The sequence below is a fragment of the Podarcis melisellensis genome (assembly GCF_964234715.1).
Source record: "Podarcis melisellensis genome assembly, chromosome: 2".
NCBI classification, from domain to species: domain Eukaryota; kingdom Metazoa; phylum Chordata; class Lepidosauria; order Squamata; family Lacertidae; genus Podarcis; species Podarcis melisellensis.
The window spans coordinates 103,016,066-103,032,924 of record NC_138529.1 but is presented as its reverse complement, the minus strand read 5'-3'; the positions used below and the strand labels follow the sequence as shown (position 1 = coordinate 103,032,924).

General features: G+C 43.9%; 1 protein-coding gene across 1 annotated transcript; it reads right to left on the bottom strand.

Moving 5' to 3' along the window:
* Positions 1-1,915: 1,915 nt before the first annotated feature.
* Positions 1,916-8,895, bottom strand: NDUFAF3 (NADH:ubiquinone oxidoreductase complex assembly factor 3). The gene is made up of 5 exons (XM_081903405.1): positions 8,718-8,895; positions 6,463-6,655; positions 6,166-6,232; positions 4,605-4,705; positions 1,916-3,463 (listed from the first exon to the last, which is right to left on the bottom strand). The coding sequence occupies exons 1-5, from the start codon at positions 8,792-8,794 to the stop codon at positions 3,371-3,373; spliced, it is 531 nt and encodes a 176-aa protein (XP_081759531.1). The 5' UTR covers positions 8,795-8,895; the 3' UTR covers positions 1,916-3,370.
* Between the last annotated feature and the right edge of the window lie 7,964 nt (positions 8,896-16,859).

The following is a 16,859-nucleotide window of genomic DNA, read 5'->3' as shown; positions in this document are numbered from 1 at the left end:
GCTCAGTGTCTTTTCTTTTGTCAGTCGTGGATTAGAGTATATAGCCTTCCAACTGTGCTGCTGGGCCTCTACATAACACTACATAACTACATAACTCTACATCCAGACATAACTTTTTATTTTTAGAAGTCCACCCCAGCCTGTGCTGTGCCGCACATTATTTCTCTGCTAAAGTCACATTCCATTTGCTGCTTCTACCCAGATGAACAGGTCAGAAGACAATGCCTTTAATACATTCCTCAAACTATAGTTTCAGAATTATGGCTTTCAGGGTCTCCATTCCTGCCCCAAACATAGCTGGTATTTAAAACAGGTGTGGCTAACCTTTGCCCATTCTCTAACTGTTCTTATACTCCTGCCCAGCAGGGCAATAAACAGAGATGATGGGAGCTGTAGTTCAGTAACTGCTGAATGGATGCGGGTGGCGCTGTGGTCTAAACCACAGAGCCTAGGGCTTGCCGATCAGAAGGTCGGCAGTTCGAATCCCCGCGACGGGGTGAGCTCCTGTTGTTCAGTCCCTGCTCCAACCAACCTAGCAATTCAAAAGCACGTCAAGTGCAAGTAGATAAACAGGTACCGCTCCAGCGGGAAGGTAAATGCCGTTTCCATGCACTGCTCTGGTTCGCCGGAAGCTGCTTAGTCATGCTGGCCACATGACCCGGAAGCTGTACGCCAGCTCCCTCGGCCAATAAAGCGAGACGAGCGCCGCAACCCCAGAGTAGTCTGCGACTGGACCTGATGGTCAGGGGTCCCTTTACCCTTTACCTTACTGCTGAATGACCACCCCCACTGTAAAGGGGGCAAGTAAAGTTGGACTCGTGCTTTTGCCAAGCCTTTGAGCCTGCAGTCTGACCTTTTAGGAGAACGGGGCTGCTCTTGCCAGAACTTGTGGAAAGATCTGCGGCTTGTTAAAAGGGGCCACCTGTTCAGAGGCGATGATGCTTAGATGTCAAGCCTTTTAAGGAAGCCCAGGCACTCAGATCTTTCCAGGAAGGTCCCTTCCAGAGAAGCAAATATTCAGTTCAAGGAGGTTAAACCTCTTTCCCCTCCGTTCGTAATACTTAGTAGCGAGGATCTGCAGTTTCTAGTGAATAAACCAAAACAAGCAAAGGGTCCTCATATTCAGAGAATGCATCCTTGAGAAAAGGAATTTCTGCTCCTCTTGCCTGCTGCTACTGCAACATGCCAAGTGGGTTTGCATGTTTCATCTGGGGGAGAGAACTGCAACATGCAAGGGAGCTGCTGGGACTAAGACATGACATATCAAGAACACCAGCCCTGCAGAGAACAACTCACATAAGTGTTTCCTTTTCCCTTTGTGACATTTTTGGACTTCGAGGGTGTGTGTGTGTGTCTGAAATGGCCCCAAGATCTCCTTTGAGTCTAATGGATGCACCATTTCCCTCCCTTTCCCTGGCTTCCACACTCATATCTCTCTCTCTCTCTCTCTCTCTCTCTCTCTCTCTCTCTCTCTCTCTCTCTCTCTCTCTCTCTCTCTCTGGCTTCCACACTCATATCTCTCTCTCTCTCTCTCTCTCTCTCTCTCTCTCACACACACACACACACACACACACACACACACAAAATGGACATGTTCGGGGGGGGGTGGTATTGGAGAAAACCCAGGTTCAAATAATCTATCTGCCCCACATCATAAGGTTGTTGTGAGAATAGTTTTTTAAAAGCACGCCTGCCAGTTCTGTGGCATCTTGGAAGGTGGGCTACAGAAATGCAATTCGCTGCTGGTTCCACGCAAAATGCTTCTTGAAGCACACAATGTGAGGAGAGGCTGGATGGCTGGCTCAAAGCCTACACACCAGGGCTTGAAGATCCCCACTACTACTTCCCTTTGCGCAGAAATTTCCAACCCATAAAAGACAGTAGAAGCAGCTTCTTAAAAGAGCCACATAACAGGTGGGTCCTTAATCCCTTTATACAGACTGGGAAAACACACACATATAGTTCCATGTTATTCTGTTTCAAGTATATTCTGGATCTTCGCCACTCTGGGCTAGTCCACGCTCAAATGCTAAGATTACACACTTCGCTCAAGGATGCCATCCATATCGCCAAAGCTCTGTCATTGGCTTGTCCTTAATTGATTTTTATTGCAAGATTATTGGGGGGGGGGAGACAAAAAGGAGGAGGAACACCTGTCAGTTTGCATCAATTACATCATCTGTGATTTATATAGAGAGATTGGATATCCATTTGGACGGCTGGGTAGCATGTATCAAATGAAACTGATGTTTCTAGAAAGTATGTTCAGATGCAGCAAGGGATTTAAGGTCTTTAGACAACTCTGTAATAGGTGGTGAATATTTACCCTTGAAGCATAAATCAGTCGGTGACTCTCTAAAGGCTTGCAGAATCAATTTTTGTTAAATTTGCCATTAATCCCATACAAGTGGAACATAATTTAAAAGTACACGAACATCCATGAATATAAAGGATTTTGCTACTGCAAAGTTGTTACATACAACAACTTCAGAAAGTCCAGTTGCATTGGACAATTCCGCATCATATGCCTTAAGCAGATATTTCCAGCATTACACTTCAAATGTCCATCCGAGTTTGACAACACCTTCTTGTAGAGTAGTTGTGGAGTCCAGTATATCCAAAACGCCAATTTTTGCTGAATCAATCTCAAATCTAAGTATTCTGTTTATATTCCAATATATTTTCTATTGCTTAGGTTGTACAATACATTCTAACTCCCTATTTCCATTCTTTCCTCAGTTCCTGAACTTCTACTTTTCAATAATTTCAGGGGTTTTTTGTGTGAATATCCAATTATTCCTTTCAACTATTTGGGGGTGGTCTGCAGCCCTCAAAGCAGGCAGACCATAAACAGACACTGAGGAGTGCTATAACTGAAAATATTGCTATATCCAGCACTCATTGGTACTATAGTATCTAGACCGCAATATGGGAAACTAACAATCTCCACCAATCAGCTGATCTAATGTGCAAACTCCACAGTGCTAGATTTTTTTCCACAAGAAAGACTGCCTCTCCATCTTCAAATCCAGGTTGCCGCATGAAGTTAATTAATTTAGCACGTGGATCAAACTGAAGGCGGTTCTTTCTTTTTTACATTTCTAGACCCCAGGACCTCATCCCAAAAGTGGGTGTTAAGTAAGCTGTCTCTAGAATTAGCCATGCTGGGGTACTTGTATTTCTTTTAAAAAGACTTGTCACTCATTCATACATGATGACAGATACGCCTTGGGGCACAAAGGCATGTGTTGCTTTCAAACAGGAGGGTCCCTCAAACGCAGCAACGAAGAACATGGCAGGCGTGACAACAGCGTCTCTTTCTTCGCCCTGCCGAAGATTCTTCCTTCCCCTGGGTCTTACCCTCAGAGATTCAGCCCTGTGTTACACCGGGAGGTGGGATAAGGCCGGCAGCAGTCATACGCCGCTCACTTGTCAAGAAGTTGAACGTTGCACAGGCATTGGGCTGTGAAAGCAATGAGACCAAAAAATAAATTAAAATTGTAGACCTGGGAAGGGACTGTGAGGGTCATCCAATCTGCTGCAAGCCAGGAATCTTCTGTCCAGTGTGGGGCTCAAACCCACCATCCTGCAATTAGTCTCATGCTCTACTGACTGAGCTAGAAGAAGTTTGGATTGGGGAAGGCATGGATCAAGACAGAGTGCAAATCTTAACGATAAGAGTGCATCTCAGCAAAAACACAGTATGAACAGAGAGTGTATCTCACTGCAGCAAACTGCTCATGTTACCAGTGTAGTGATCAATACGCTTAAGAGGTAAAAAATACACCAATATAGTGGTACCTCGGGTTACATACACTTCAGGTTGCATATGCTTCAGGTTACAGACTCCGCTAAGCCAGAAATAGTGCAGGTTAAGAACTTTGCTTCAGGATAAGAACAGAAATCGTGCTCCGGCGGCGCAGCAGCAGCAGCAGGCCCCATTAGCTAAAGTGGTGCTTCAGGTTAAGAACAGTTTCAGGTTAAGTACAGCCCTCCGGAACAAATTAAGTACATAACCCGAGGTACCACTGTATACCAGAGGCCTAGCAGCTAGAAACCTGGTGTTGGAAAGAATAAATAGCCAAGGAGCTCTGGACATAAGATTTGCCCCAAATAAAGTACATCGCCATACAATTTCAGTGTGGTGTAGTGGTTAAGAGCAGTGGACTCGTAATCTGGGGAACCGGGTTCGATTCCCTGCTCCTCCACATGCAGCTGCTGGGTGACCTTGGGCCAGTCACACGTCTGTGAAGTCTCTCAGCCCCACTCACCTCACAGAGTGTTTGTTGTGGGGGAGGAAGGGAAAGGAGATGGTTAGCCGCTTTGAGACTCCTTAGGGTAGTGATAAAGCGGGATATCAAATCCAAACTCTTCTTCCTTAAGTTGTTGGCAGATATTGCCAACATTTCTTTGCCAGCAGGACTGGGAACATTAGGCCCAAATTTGATTCCTAAGCCTACAATACCATGCTGCTACCATGTTCCGTCCAGCTCCAGTTTCTAAATGCAGAGGCTTCAAATACAGAGGTGAGAGATGAAGCAAGCACTAGAACTGAGGGAGAAGATTGTCTCCTTTGCTTCTCGTCCCCATTTTGGGCCTCTTACCGTATCTTGTACCTCCACAGCAATCCCACACCGACGCATTAACTTCAGGACAGCAGGATCCAGCCGCTCCACCTTGCTTCCCGTCCCCAAGACCAGGATTTCTAGGACAGCCAACAGATGAAACCACAGAAAGCGATTAGAAAGGACACCAGTTCAACCTTCCTCCTGAGCATTCTTCAATGGAATGGGCTGTGAGAGGCAAAGATGATCAGTTTGTGACTGGCATGCCAGCTGCTTCATTTGGCCCTGATCAGCTGCCAGGTATCCTATTTGCAGTCTCTATTCCATTTCCCCTTTTTAAAAAAATGTTTCCCTGAAATAATTTAATACAGTTTTTCTGCCCCCCCCAGTAATAAAAGCCAACACAAAAACGCTTTAAAAAATAATAATTATACAAGTCAAAGCAGCAAGATGCGCTCAGTTTCTTAGAGGGGGATGGGAAATTCCGTTTGCCACTCTTAAGTTTCATTTCATCATTTAATAAAAACACAATGGGGTTTTCCCCCCCCAGTGAAGTTGTCCCATTATTGCAGCAAAGGAAGAATGGATTCAAAAACTTACGGAATATGCAGAAATGGCGAAACTTACTGGAAGAATAAGAAATCAAGATAACAAACTTCTTTTTATAAAAGAATGGAAATGGTTTGTTGAATATTTACAGATAAACTGTAAACAGATAAAAACACTGGCAGGATTATTGTTATATAAAGGTAAAGGGACCCCTGACCATTAGGTCCAGTCGTGGCCAACTCTGGGGTTGCGGTGCACATCTCACTTTACTGGCTGAGGGAGCCGGCGTACAGCTTCCGGGTCATGTGGCCAGTATGACTAAGCCGCTTCTGGCGATCCAGGGCAGCACACGGAAACGCATATAAGTGTGTGTGTGTGTGTGTGTAATATGTATGATAAATAAATGAGCAAGTTAAGTTAATTTGGATATGCAGAAGGTAATAAAAATAAATTTAAGGAACTGCAGAAAGAGGGGGAAGGAAGTCAGGTTTTAAAATGTCAAAATGAATGTAAAATCAGTGAAATGAATGTTTCTGAAAAGTATAAATGAAATTTAAGAAAGAAGTCCCATTAGTGCAAGGACTTCCAGCTGTGCAATGAAACTTCATTTTCCTGCACAACGGAACTTCCTCTCCCTGCAGGAGTTCCACCATCTCCCCTGGGGCTTCCCAGGGGCCTACTGCTCAAGGCAAGTCAGGCGGACTGTGTACATTGCCTGGAAGCCAAGGCAAGCTGCTCTTCAGAGGAAGAGCAGGCGGCAAGCTTGAAACACGTTTTGGGGCAATATCCAGGTGTAAAACTGGATGATTACAACCAGGTTGCTCATGAAACCGCCTTCCCAGCGATTTGCTTTCTTCCCATTCCTACAAGAGCACAGTAAGCGTGGGTTGGCTGACCTGCGGCCGTCTAGATATTGCTGGACCAGAAGAACTCCCCACCAGCTCCAGCCAGCATAGCTAAAAGTTGGGGATGATCGGATATAAAATCCAACAACATCTGGCAGGCCAGAGGTTCCCCATGCCAGGCGTAAGAGAAATTAGAGCACTTGTACCTATTCGAGGCTCCAGCAGGCGGAACAGGACAAGGCTCTCAGCAGTGATGTCCTTATGTGTGCCAACCTGGAAAGGACAGGAGAAAAAGGAAGTTTTGTAATTACTTTATAAGCGAAGAAATACGCTACACGGCTCGGGATATGGTTGTGAGATCAATGGAAATAATGTCTTCCAGGGTTGACAGTCCTGTCTGCAGATAAGGGAATCTCCTTCCTAGCACCACAGTCCACATTTCCAAGCATCGGGGTGCATGTTGACTTGAGGAGTCAAATGGCCGCACCCTGCCCCAAACTCACGTTCCACTGCAGGATGGCTCGTGGCAAGACTGCGCAAGGCCCCACCACCTTGTTCCCGCTGATGCTGAAGCCTCGTTCACTGTAGCCTTCTATGTACATGATGTCTTGGGATTCCTTCTCCAGGTGCTGGATTGTGGTCTTCTGGTAGAGCTCGTCATCTGAAGGTGTCAGACGGTGGCCTCGCTGGGGTGGCCTGGCGGTGGAGGTATGGAGAAGAAGACACTTGAGACTGTATCTAAATCACAGTGCGCTCAGGATCACTGCTGGGAGACAAGAGCTCAGAGGGTCAACCTCCTTCTGTGTGATATAAGGGTTAAAGTCTACCCCTGATAGAGCTCTCTCTCTCTCATATCCCACTTTCTCGTTTTCTTTCTTTTTTGTTTCTTCTTTTCCTCTTTATTTTTATTTAGATTAGTTTGGTTTTCATAACATGCTGGAAGGTGTCAATAAAATTATATGTTTCCGAGCACAATTCAAAGCGTTGGCTTTTAAAGCCTTAAACGGCCTCAGCCCTGTTTAAGTGCATCTCCACCCCCATCACTCAGCCTGGACACTGAGGTCCAGCTCCGAGGGTCTTCTAGCAGTTCCCTCACTGCGAGAAGTGAGGTTACAGAGAACCAGGCAGAGGGCCTTCTTGGCAATAGCGCCTTCAATGTGGAACGCCCTTCCGTCAGATGTCAAGGAAATAAAGAACGACACAACTTTTAGAAGACACCTGAAGGCAGCCCTGTATCAGGAAAATTTAAATGTTTGATGTTTTATTATGTTTTTATTTATATTGGAAGCCACCCAGAGTGGCTGGGGCTAACCAGTCAGATGGGTGGGGTACAAATAAATTAATAATAACAATAACAATAATAATAATAAATCACTCCTCCTAATAGTAAAGTCAGCTGCTAAATGTTCTGGGTTTTTATTTACTTGAAAAGCATATACCCCAGCTTTTTCCACCAAAGGAACTCAAGAAGGCTTACAAAACACAAGATCATAACAATAGAGAAGTCATCCCATATCAAAAGCTTGGTTAAAAGCAGCTGCTTTGCAGAAATATTCCTATTCTTACTCTTGGCTTCCAAGCATAGCACTCTGGATATCATGGGTTGCTTGAGCTGGCCGCAGGAACTCAGTGGTTTCAGAAATTAATTGTGCAGAATAAAAATATACTCTGCATGTACTTAAAGAGTAATTCTTCATTATTGTTGTTGTTGTTAAACATAACCTAAAGCAAGCTCAGGCAACCTGGTGCCTTCCAAATGTCCAGCACCCTACAGCACTGCCCATCAGCTGTGCTGGCAGGGGCTGATGGGAGTTGTAGTCCAAAACATCTGGAAGAGGCCAGGATGAATATAAAATGGAAGAATGGTTCAAAGCGTTGTGGAATATAGCTATTCATGATAAATCAATGTGTGCTATCAAGGTAAGATGGGGAATAGAGAGGAGGAATTATTTTGAGGAGATATGGAAGGTATTTATAGTACAGTGGTACCTCAGGTTACATACGCTTCAGGTTACAGACTCCGCTAACCCAGAAAGAGTGCTTCAGGTTAAGAACTTTGCTTCAGGATGAGAACAGAAATTGTGCTCCGGCGGCGCGGCGGCAGCGGAAGGCCCCCATTAGCTAAAGTGGTGCTTCAGGTTAAGAACAGTTTCAGGTTAAGAATGGACCTCTGGAACGAATTAAGTACTTAACCTGAGGTACCACTGTATTTGTACTGTTAAAAAGGAAAGGGGTCAAACCATCACAAGAGGTGTTGAAATTTTGGGAGGTTGGATGGAGTGGTGTGGGGGGTGGGGTGCACATTTTTATTTATTATAATTAGTTTAAAATATATAAAAAAATTAAAATATCTGGAAGGCACCAGGGTGGTGTAAGCTGACATCGTGCAGGACGGGCAAGTGGCGACTCCAAGTCCCATCAGCCCAGCCTGCACTGCCAACGGTCAGAGATGGTGACGGCTGTGTCCCAATGGCACCTGGAGGGCAAAAAAGTAAGACACCCCGCTTCAAGGCTCAGTCACTAACATAAAACACTAAGAAGCAGGGCTTGCTTCCTTGCTCCGTTTTTTCTTACTGGCAGAAAAGCTTCACGCCAGGCGGAAATTCAGCAGCCTTAGTTCCTCCCCGCCCCGCGCCCGAAGATGCTGTGAAGAGGTAGGCTTGACCAGTTGGATTTCTGCCTGGCACGAAACCCAAGTCACGGGAGGCGGGCTATAGAGCGCTGTCAGTTTCCTCCGCGGGGTGTAGATCCCGCTTACCTGCTGAGATAAACGGGCCTTGCTGCAGCAGCGAGCCTCCAGCCCAGCGCTGGCCCCAGCAGCCTGAGCGGAGCCATCCGTGGAGGAGGAGGAGGAAGAAGCGGCGCAAAACGCGGCGCCCTTTGCAAAGCAAGAAATCGCGCGCCTGACCCGGAGCGGCGCCAGCGGAACTTGCAGGCGGAGCCAGAAGAGGAGGAGCCGGAGGTCGCCTGAGAGAGCGCGCGCAGCCGGTGATATAAAACTGCACCGAGGAAAATCGCCACTAGATGGTGACAAGTGTATAACAGGCTCACAGGTTTTTTTCCTTTCCACATGGGAGGCTCAATGAACAGGAGGCATCATGCAACCCTTGTTGGGCAAAAGATTCCGGGATTGCAGCGGGTTGGACTAGATGACCCGTGGGAACCCTTCCAACTCTACGATTCTATGATGCCGCAGTCTTTGCGAGCGAGTTGATAGTCGCTTTATTAGAGGGAAAGCGCACTCCTATGCAGATGTAAGGCCCATGGGGTTTGTTCTGAGTAAGGGGTTTTGGCTTTACCATACATAAAATTTGTCTTCTTTTTTGTGTTTTTTTTAGTTGAGATGCTTTAGTTGAGATTCCTGCATTGCAGGGGGTTGGGCTGAATGACCCTTGTGACATAGCTGTCAACTTTTCCCTTTTCTTGCAAGGAATCCTATTCGGAATACTGTAAGGGAATTTACCTTTTAAAAAGGGAAAAGTTGACAGCTATGCCTTGTGGTCCCTTCCATCACCATGATTTCTTTAAAACATAATTTTTATTGAATTTTTCCATATTTCATTTAATTCAGTATACATATTCACAACTTATATTATTTGCTCAAAGTGAGCTTTGACTTCCTTCTATCTCTCTTTCTGACATCCCTGTAGTCTATAACATATCTTTCACATTCCCATAATCACTTCTTTATCCTATAATCACCTTAAAAGATCACATTCTTATTTATAAATCAGCACCTTAATTTCACATTACAAAACATTTCACGTTAATGCTGCAAACGTTTTTAAATGAGTACAATTTTCTTTCAGGTAATGAATAAATTTGCTCCAGTCCTTTTTATATTTTTCTTCGGGCCAATTCCTAATTCTCCCCTCAGCTTCGCCAACTCCACAAATTCTAGCATTTTTATTCTCCAGTCTTCCAATGTAGGGAGTTCTTGCTGCTTCCACCTTTGAGCCAGGAGGATTCTCACTGCTGTTGTGGCATACATAAATAGATTTACATCTTTTTTATACATTTCTTAATCAATTAGCCCTAATAGGAATGTCTCTGGGTTGTTGTTTTTTGTATCTTTTAAAATTCATTGTAGATAATGTCTCAGAAAGCCTGAACCTTCGCACAGGACCACCACATATGTAGGAAGTTCCCTTCCTTCCATCTCCATGATTCTATTATTTAGTCTTTGAGGGTTCAAGTCTGCGTTACAAGCCAAAGCACGACGCATCTAAGAAAATCCAGCTTTCTGTTTCATCCCTATAAAATAGAGGAGGAGACCCAGGGACATTCTACTGCTGGGCTCCAACAGCTGTCACTCATGACCATGCTGACAGGCGGCTGGTTTTATTTTGCACTATTTAAAACCAATTGTATGCCGCCTTCCGTTCCAAATAATGCCCGAGGCGCTTCACAAAGCAATAAAGCAACATGAAATACTACAAGAGAAAGAGTCTGCAAAGCCCCCCGACAGACAGCTGGTTTGCCAGGAACTGTCAAAGCACTGTAGGAACTGGCGCTAAGCAGAATCATTCCCCCTTCTCATTTGAAGGGAGAAGAAATGCTTTCGGGAGCTCTGGGGGTGCACCCAAACTCAGCACTAAAAAGGAAGCAGCGAAGTCTCTCTCCTTCCCTTTTTTTTTTTGAATAAATTTTTATTAGTTTACATCAAAAAAACAAAAAACATATTAGTTTCACATCAAATTTTTCACAACTTATTCCTTTTCAGGACTTCCTTCAGCTTTTCCGTAAATCATCCATAGTTATTATTTAAATTACGCATTTCTCAAATTTATATTGACATTGTTTATATCTTTCTTTCTATTCCCTTTAGACAATACTTCTTAATTTTTCACAGTGCTTCTTTAAATCCCTTTAGCGTTATCTGTCCCTCACTTCTATGTTCCAGATATTCCACAAATTTCCCCCAGTCCTCGATGAACTTTTGGTCTCTTAAGTATCTGATCTTCCCTGTCAGTTTATCTAGCTCCGCATAGTCCTCTCTCCTTCCCTTTTAAGCCCCGTCTTGCCGCAGTCTTAGAGACGGAGACTCCTCAAGGATGTGGTGAGTTTCCCTGCTTTAAGATTGCAGCAAGATACAGCATAACGAGGGAGGTGGGGATCTTAAACCCAGTCTTACTGTGGTCTTTAAAGACTTCCAAATGCATATTTTGGAATAATATATATGAAGAACTTAAAAAATTATTCAAATTTACATTTTAAAAATGTAAATAAATAGAAATATTTATATTAAGTATATTGCCAAAAGAAATAGGGAAATTGAAAAGAACATTGTTCATGCAAATCCTAATGGTACAATACCTGCAGCCAGCAAAGACGACAGGAAGGATAAGAGGCCAAACAAAATAAATAGTCTATAAGGATTGGAGAATTTTTAAAGAATACTTGAAAAATTACGGTATAAAAGGAAACTTTTTGGGAGAATTAGACTGAACCTTGCATTGTATAAATACAAGTTTGTAGGGAACAAGAAGAAGGCGACGACAGAGGACGAGATGGTTGGACAGTGTTCTCAAAGCTACCAGCATGAGTTTGACCAAACTGCGGGAGGCAGTGGAAGACAGGAGTGCCTGGCATGCTCGTCCATGGGGTCACGAAGAGTCGGACATGACTAAACGACTAAACAACAACAAAGTTTGTAGGGAAGTTAACAGAAACTATATAAAAAATATGTAACTGTGCGGTATAAGGTAATCAACAGATGAAGTACAGCGAGACTAATTGGAAGTCATTTTAATTTCTTGTTTTATAAGTTTTACAATTGTTCATATCATTGGGAGGACAAATGATGTTAGTTATAAGAATTGTTTTGTTTCATATATTGCTATTGTCTGTTTGTCAATTTATAGTTTATTTGATTGTATGTCTGTTTATAGGTTTGTTTGCTTTCCTGGCATAAATGTATCTATTTTAAAACAATAAAGATATACCTATCACTTAAAAAAATAGAATTCAAATGCTCACCAAAGTCTTTGGGAGTCTCTCCCCACCCCCACTTTAGAATTACAGCGGGACTGGCTTTAAAAGGGATGGGGAGCCTTCTCCCCCTCTTCCTTTACAAGTCTGATTTCCCTGCGATGAGAGCGAAAGGGATATTGGCCACCTGTCACATTTGGTCTGTGATGGAGATCCTGATCAGGAAGTGGTCCTTAAGAGTCAGAAAGCTTCCTCTTGCCTGTTCTATGTAAACCCACCTACTCAGCCTAGCTAAGGAGAGGCAGCCTGGATGGGCATGTTTCTTACGCATCTGAGAGGACGCTGGAAGGAGTTTCTACTGCTCATGCTTCAAGAAAAAGTGGGGCCTAGTCAGTGCCAAATTTACGTATAAGCTGTAGCTTAGGGCCCCATTCTCTTGGGGGCCCCCAACAAATTTAAAGGAAAAAAAACCACTGGATGTACATTTCCAAAATATAATATAAAAAACAAAATAAAACCTACACACAGCAACAGTGTTTTGTGTTGTGTAGGTTCCTATAATGTAAGTCATGGGCCCCACCTGCTAGCCTGCTCCCTAAAATATCACTGGTTTGCTCATTTCTGTATATAGGGTGCCTACATTCTGCATGAGCAAATGGCTTCAGATACCTATTAGGTCCATAAATTACCATATAGTATGTATTCAACACAAAAAACAGCGACAATTTGTTGTTGACAAAGGACAGCTGGACATATAAAGGGCCCCATTACCTTCAGTAGCTTAGGGCCTCATCAAACTTAAATCCGGCTCTGGGCCTAGTGGAGAAATACAAATTCTACACTTTTCTAAAGCATACCAAAGTAGAAGTCTACTGATAATTAGCCGAAGGAAGGTACCGGCCAAATATATTAAGACATATATTATGTTTCTGTTAAAAGCAATAGCAAATAGCTTAGTCTGACTTGGCTTTCAGATTGTGAACTTCTGGGGAGAAGGGACCCGTCTCTTTTGTGAAACTTTCTAATATCCCCTACATTGATGGTATAATAGGCATAATAATTATGAAACTCTCAGGAAGAATCAGAATCGTAGAGTTGGAAGGGACCCCAAGGGCTATCTAGTCCAACCCCCGGCAACGAAGGCATCTCAGTTAAAGCATCCATGACACATGGCCACCCATCCTCTGCTTATTATTCATGTTTTTATACTGTATTTTATGTTGCTTTTACAATTAAGTGTTTTAAATTTGTTGTTAGCCTCCCTGAGCCTGGTTTTTGAACCGGGAAGGACAGGGTATAAATACAAAATTATTATTATTGTTGTTAGAATCATAGAATCATAGAGTTGGAAGAGACCACAAGGGCCATCGAGTCCAACCCCCTGCCAAGCAGGAAACACCATCAGAGCACTCCTGACATACGGCTGTCAAGCCTCTGCTTAAAGACCTCCAAAGAAGGAGACTCCACCACACTCCTTGACAGCAAATTCCACTGTCGAACAGCTCTTACTGTCAGGAAGTTCTTCCTAATGTTTAGGTGGAATCTTCTTTCTTGTAGTTTGGAACCATTGCTCCGTGTCCGCTTCTCTGAAGCAGCAGAAAACAACCTTTCTCCCTCCTCTATGTGACATCCTTTTATACTGTATATTTGAACATGGCTATCATATTACCCCTTAACCTCCTCTTCTCCAGGCTAAACATGCCCAGCTCCCTTAGCCGTTCCTCATAAGGCATCGTTTCCAGGCCTTTGACCATTTTGGTTGCCCTCCTCTGGACACGTTCCAATTTGTCAGTGTCCTTCTTGAACTGTGGTGCCCAGAACTGGACACAGTACTCTAGGTGAGGTCTGACCAGAGCAGAAATTAGTGGCACTATTACTTCCCTTGATCTAGATGCTATACTCCTATTGATGCAGCCCAGAATTGCATTGGCTTTTTTAGCTGCCGCGTCACACTATTGGCTCATGTCAAGTTTGTGGTCAACCAAGACTCCGAGATCCTTTTCACATGTACTGCTCTCAAGCCAGGTGTCACCCATCTTGTATTTGTGCCTCTTATTTTTTTTGCCCAAGTGCAATACTTTACATTTCTCCCTATTAAAATTCATCTTGTTTGTTTTGGCCCACTTCTCTAATCTGTCAAGGTCGTTTTGAAGTGTGATCCTGTCCTCTGGGGTGTTAGCCACCCCTCACAGTTTGGTGTCATCTGCAAATTTGATCAGGATGCCCTTGAGTCCATCATCCAAGTCGTTGATAAAGATGTTGAATAAGACCGGGCCCAAGACAGAACCCTGTGGCACCCCACTAGTCACTCTTCTCCAGGATGAAGAGGAACCATTGATGAGCACCCTTTGGGTTCGGTCAGTCAGCCAGTTACAAATTGTTGTTGTTGTTATTATTATTACAATCCTAAAAAGAGGTTCAAGTGATTTACATGACAACACATTTGTCCTATCTAAGCTGCACATTATGGAGTTACGTTGGTCACAATAAATGTTGCGTGTTACACACATTTTGGGTAGCGTCCAACCACATTTTCTTAATGCTAAGAAACTCAAAGAAGAGAATAAAGTTAAACTACATAGGATTTTTCTTATCATTTATTTGGGTGGATTATGTGTTTTGTGACCAATGTAACATGCACAACTGATCTTGCTCCTAGCATAAAATTGTCAGTTCAGCAAATGAGAAAGCAGAACTATCAATACAATAAAGGGTCATTAACCTATTGTCTGTTTTCTTGGAGATGTCTTTATCTGAATTTTAGGGGGGGGTGGAATAGAGATGTTCTGAGTTATCTTGCATGTGATGCTTCTGGTTGTTTTACTCACATGTAAAATGCCATTTTGAAAAACAGATCACAAAACTTTGGGAAATTATCTTTAAAATTATATTAAATTTAACAAGCTATTCGACATTGGAACAGACTACTTCTAAAGATGGTGGACTCTCTTTCACTGAAGGTCTTTAAACAAAGGTTAGATGCCCATTCTGCCAGAGATCATTTAGTTGTGATTTTTGGGATCCCTCAAAACGCTACAATTCTATGATTCCATATATAACCTGTTAACTATATGTGAAGATGAAAAATGGCTCTCTAAGTTTGATGTTTTCGTGGAATCACCTGCCACACAAGCAAACAAAACTCTGGCTATTAATTTGACAGCTTTTGGGTTATATTTGGCGGGGTGCCTTTGACTAATGGCAAGACGCACGTAGCCACACACTCACACAGAGTCTGTTCTTAGCCCTAGGGTGGCAAAAGGATGCCATTCGCTTGTGGTTTGGCAAATATGATCCTGCCCATCTGCCACTGGGCAGGATGGGGAAATCTGCCAGTATCTCACCTTGTCTCCAATTAACATGCAAGTGCTTGTGGAAATACCCCAATGTCCCCAAAGACCGGTGTTTTCCAGCCATTCTGGCTCAAGTTTGAAGGAGGGGAGGGAAAACAGGTGCCAAATGGTGTGTTTTGAGGGGCAGGGGAGGTGCCAGGTGTCAGCAAAGGGAGGGGTGGGCGAGAAATTCAAACCCGTGAACTTGTATGTGTCCTGGAGACAAGAACAGAGCCCCTCGCCAGAGCCAATTCCTCCTAAAGCCTTCCTCCTCCCACCTGAATCTAGGTCCGTTCTGACTCTGAAACCCACCTCTGTGTGATCTCCTGTTTGTGGGGAAGTTCCTAGCACCAGAAGATCAAAACAGGGAGAAAACTGAAGGTTCGAGGGCCAACTGCAATCTCTCCTTGACCCCAGGGATGCTTCCTGCTTGCCCTTTGCGTGCGCGCACGCACGCGCGCACACACACACACACACACACACACAGGCAGCTGCCACAATGATTTGTCAGAAATGCTGGATTATTTTTTTTTTTTGTAATACTAAAACAGCTGTAAGATCCAAGTACAATTTGAAGTTCTGGTTAAAGCCGTACGCAGTAGGGAAGCTGTAGCTCTCCAGAAGTTGCCGGACTACCAACTCCCATCATCCCTGACCAGGGGTCATGCTGACCGGTGCTGATGGGAGCTGGAGTCCAACAATATCTAGAGCAGGTATAGGCAAACTCAGCTCTCCAGATGTTTTGGGACTACAGTTCCCATCATCCCTGACCACTGGTCCTGTCAGCTAGGAATCATGGGAGTTGTAGTCTCAAAACATCTGGAGGGCCACAGGTCATTCCTTCGACCCACCAGTCGCTGCCCTATGCAGTCTGAGACAGGAGAGTAATGGTAAAGGCACCTACACCTATGGAGATCACTCTACTTTTCTGTGCTTTTAAAAAAACGACAGTCCAAGAAAAGACAGAAGAGTTACAGGATGACCTGAAGTTGCTGATGTGCGGGTGCCCTGTAAAAAAAATAAATGAGTAAATGAAGCATAGCAGGTTCCACACTGAATGCCTAACGTAGAAAAAACCTTTCATCTGTTTCAGATTTGAACATGGCTCCTGCTATCTTTATACCCTGCACAGTTGGTTTGTAGTCATTATTTTTGTAAATTTTGTGTTGCTGTTTTGAAATTGTTTTCTGTGCTGTTAGACCCCCTAGAACAGATATATCCAACATGGTCCCCTCCAGGTGCTGTTGGACTCCAGTTCCCATCAGTCCCAGCATGATCCATGGTCTGAAATCATGGGAGTTGTAGTCTAACCGCATCAGAAGCCACCCTGTCGGCTAGAAGTTTTGCTTTAAACTGAAGGGCATGGTTATTAGGATACAGTGGTACCTCGGGTTACATACACTTCAGGTTACATACGCTTCAGGTTACAGACTCCGCTAACCCAGAAATAGTACCTCGGCTTAAGAGCTTTGCTTCAGGATGAGAACAGAAATTGTGCTCTGGCAGCGCGGCGGTAGCGGGAGGCCCCATGAACTAAAGTGGTGCTTCAGGTTAAGAACAGTTTCAGGTTAAGAACGGACCTCCGGAACGAATTAAGTACTTAACCCGAGGTACCACCGTACTTAGAAATAAATAAT

Excerpts from the sequence above, each read along its gene's own strand:
- NDUFAF3 (XM_081903405.1), bottom strand. The coding sequence starts at position 8,794 with ATGGCTCCGCTCAGGCTGCTGGGGCCAGCGCTGGGCTGGAGGCTCGCT. Across the intron at positions 4,706-6,165 it reads CCTGCTGGAGCCTCGAATAG|AAATCCTGGTCTTGGGGACG; the intron begins GTACAAGTGCTC and ends TGGCTGTCCTAG. Across the intron at positions 3,464-4,604 it reads CTGTGGAGGTACAAGATACG|CCCAATGCCTGTGCAACGTT; the intron begins GTAAGAGGCCCA and ends TTGCTTTCACAG.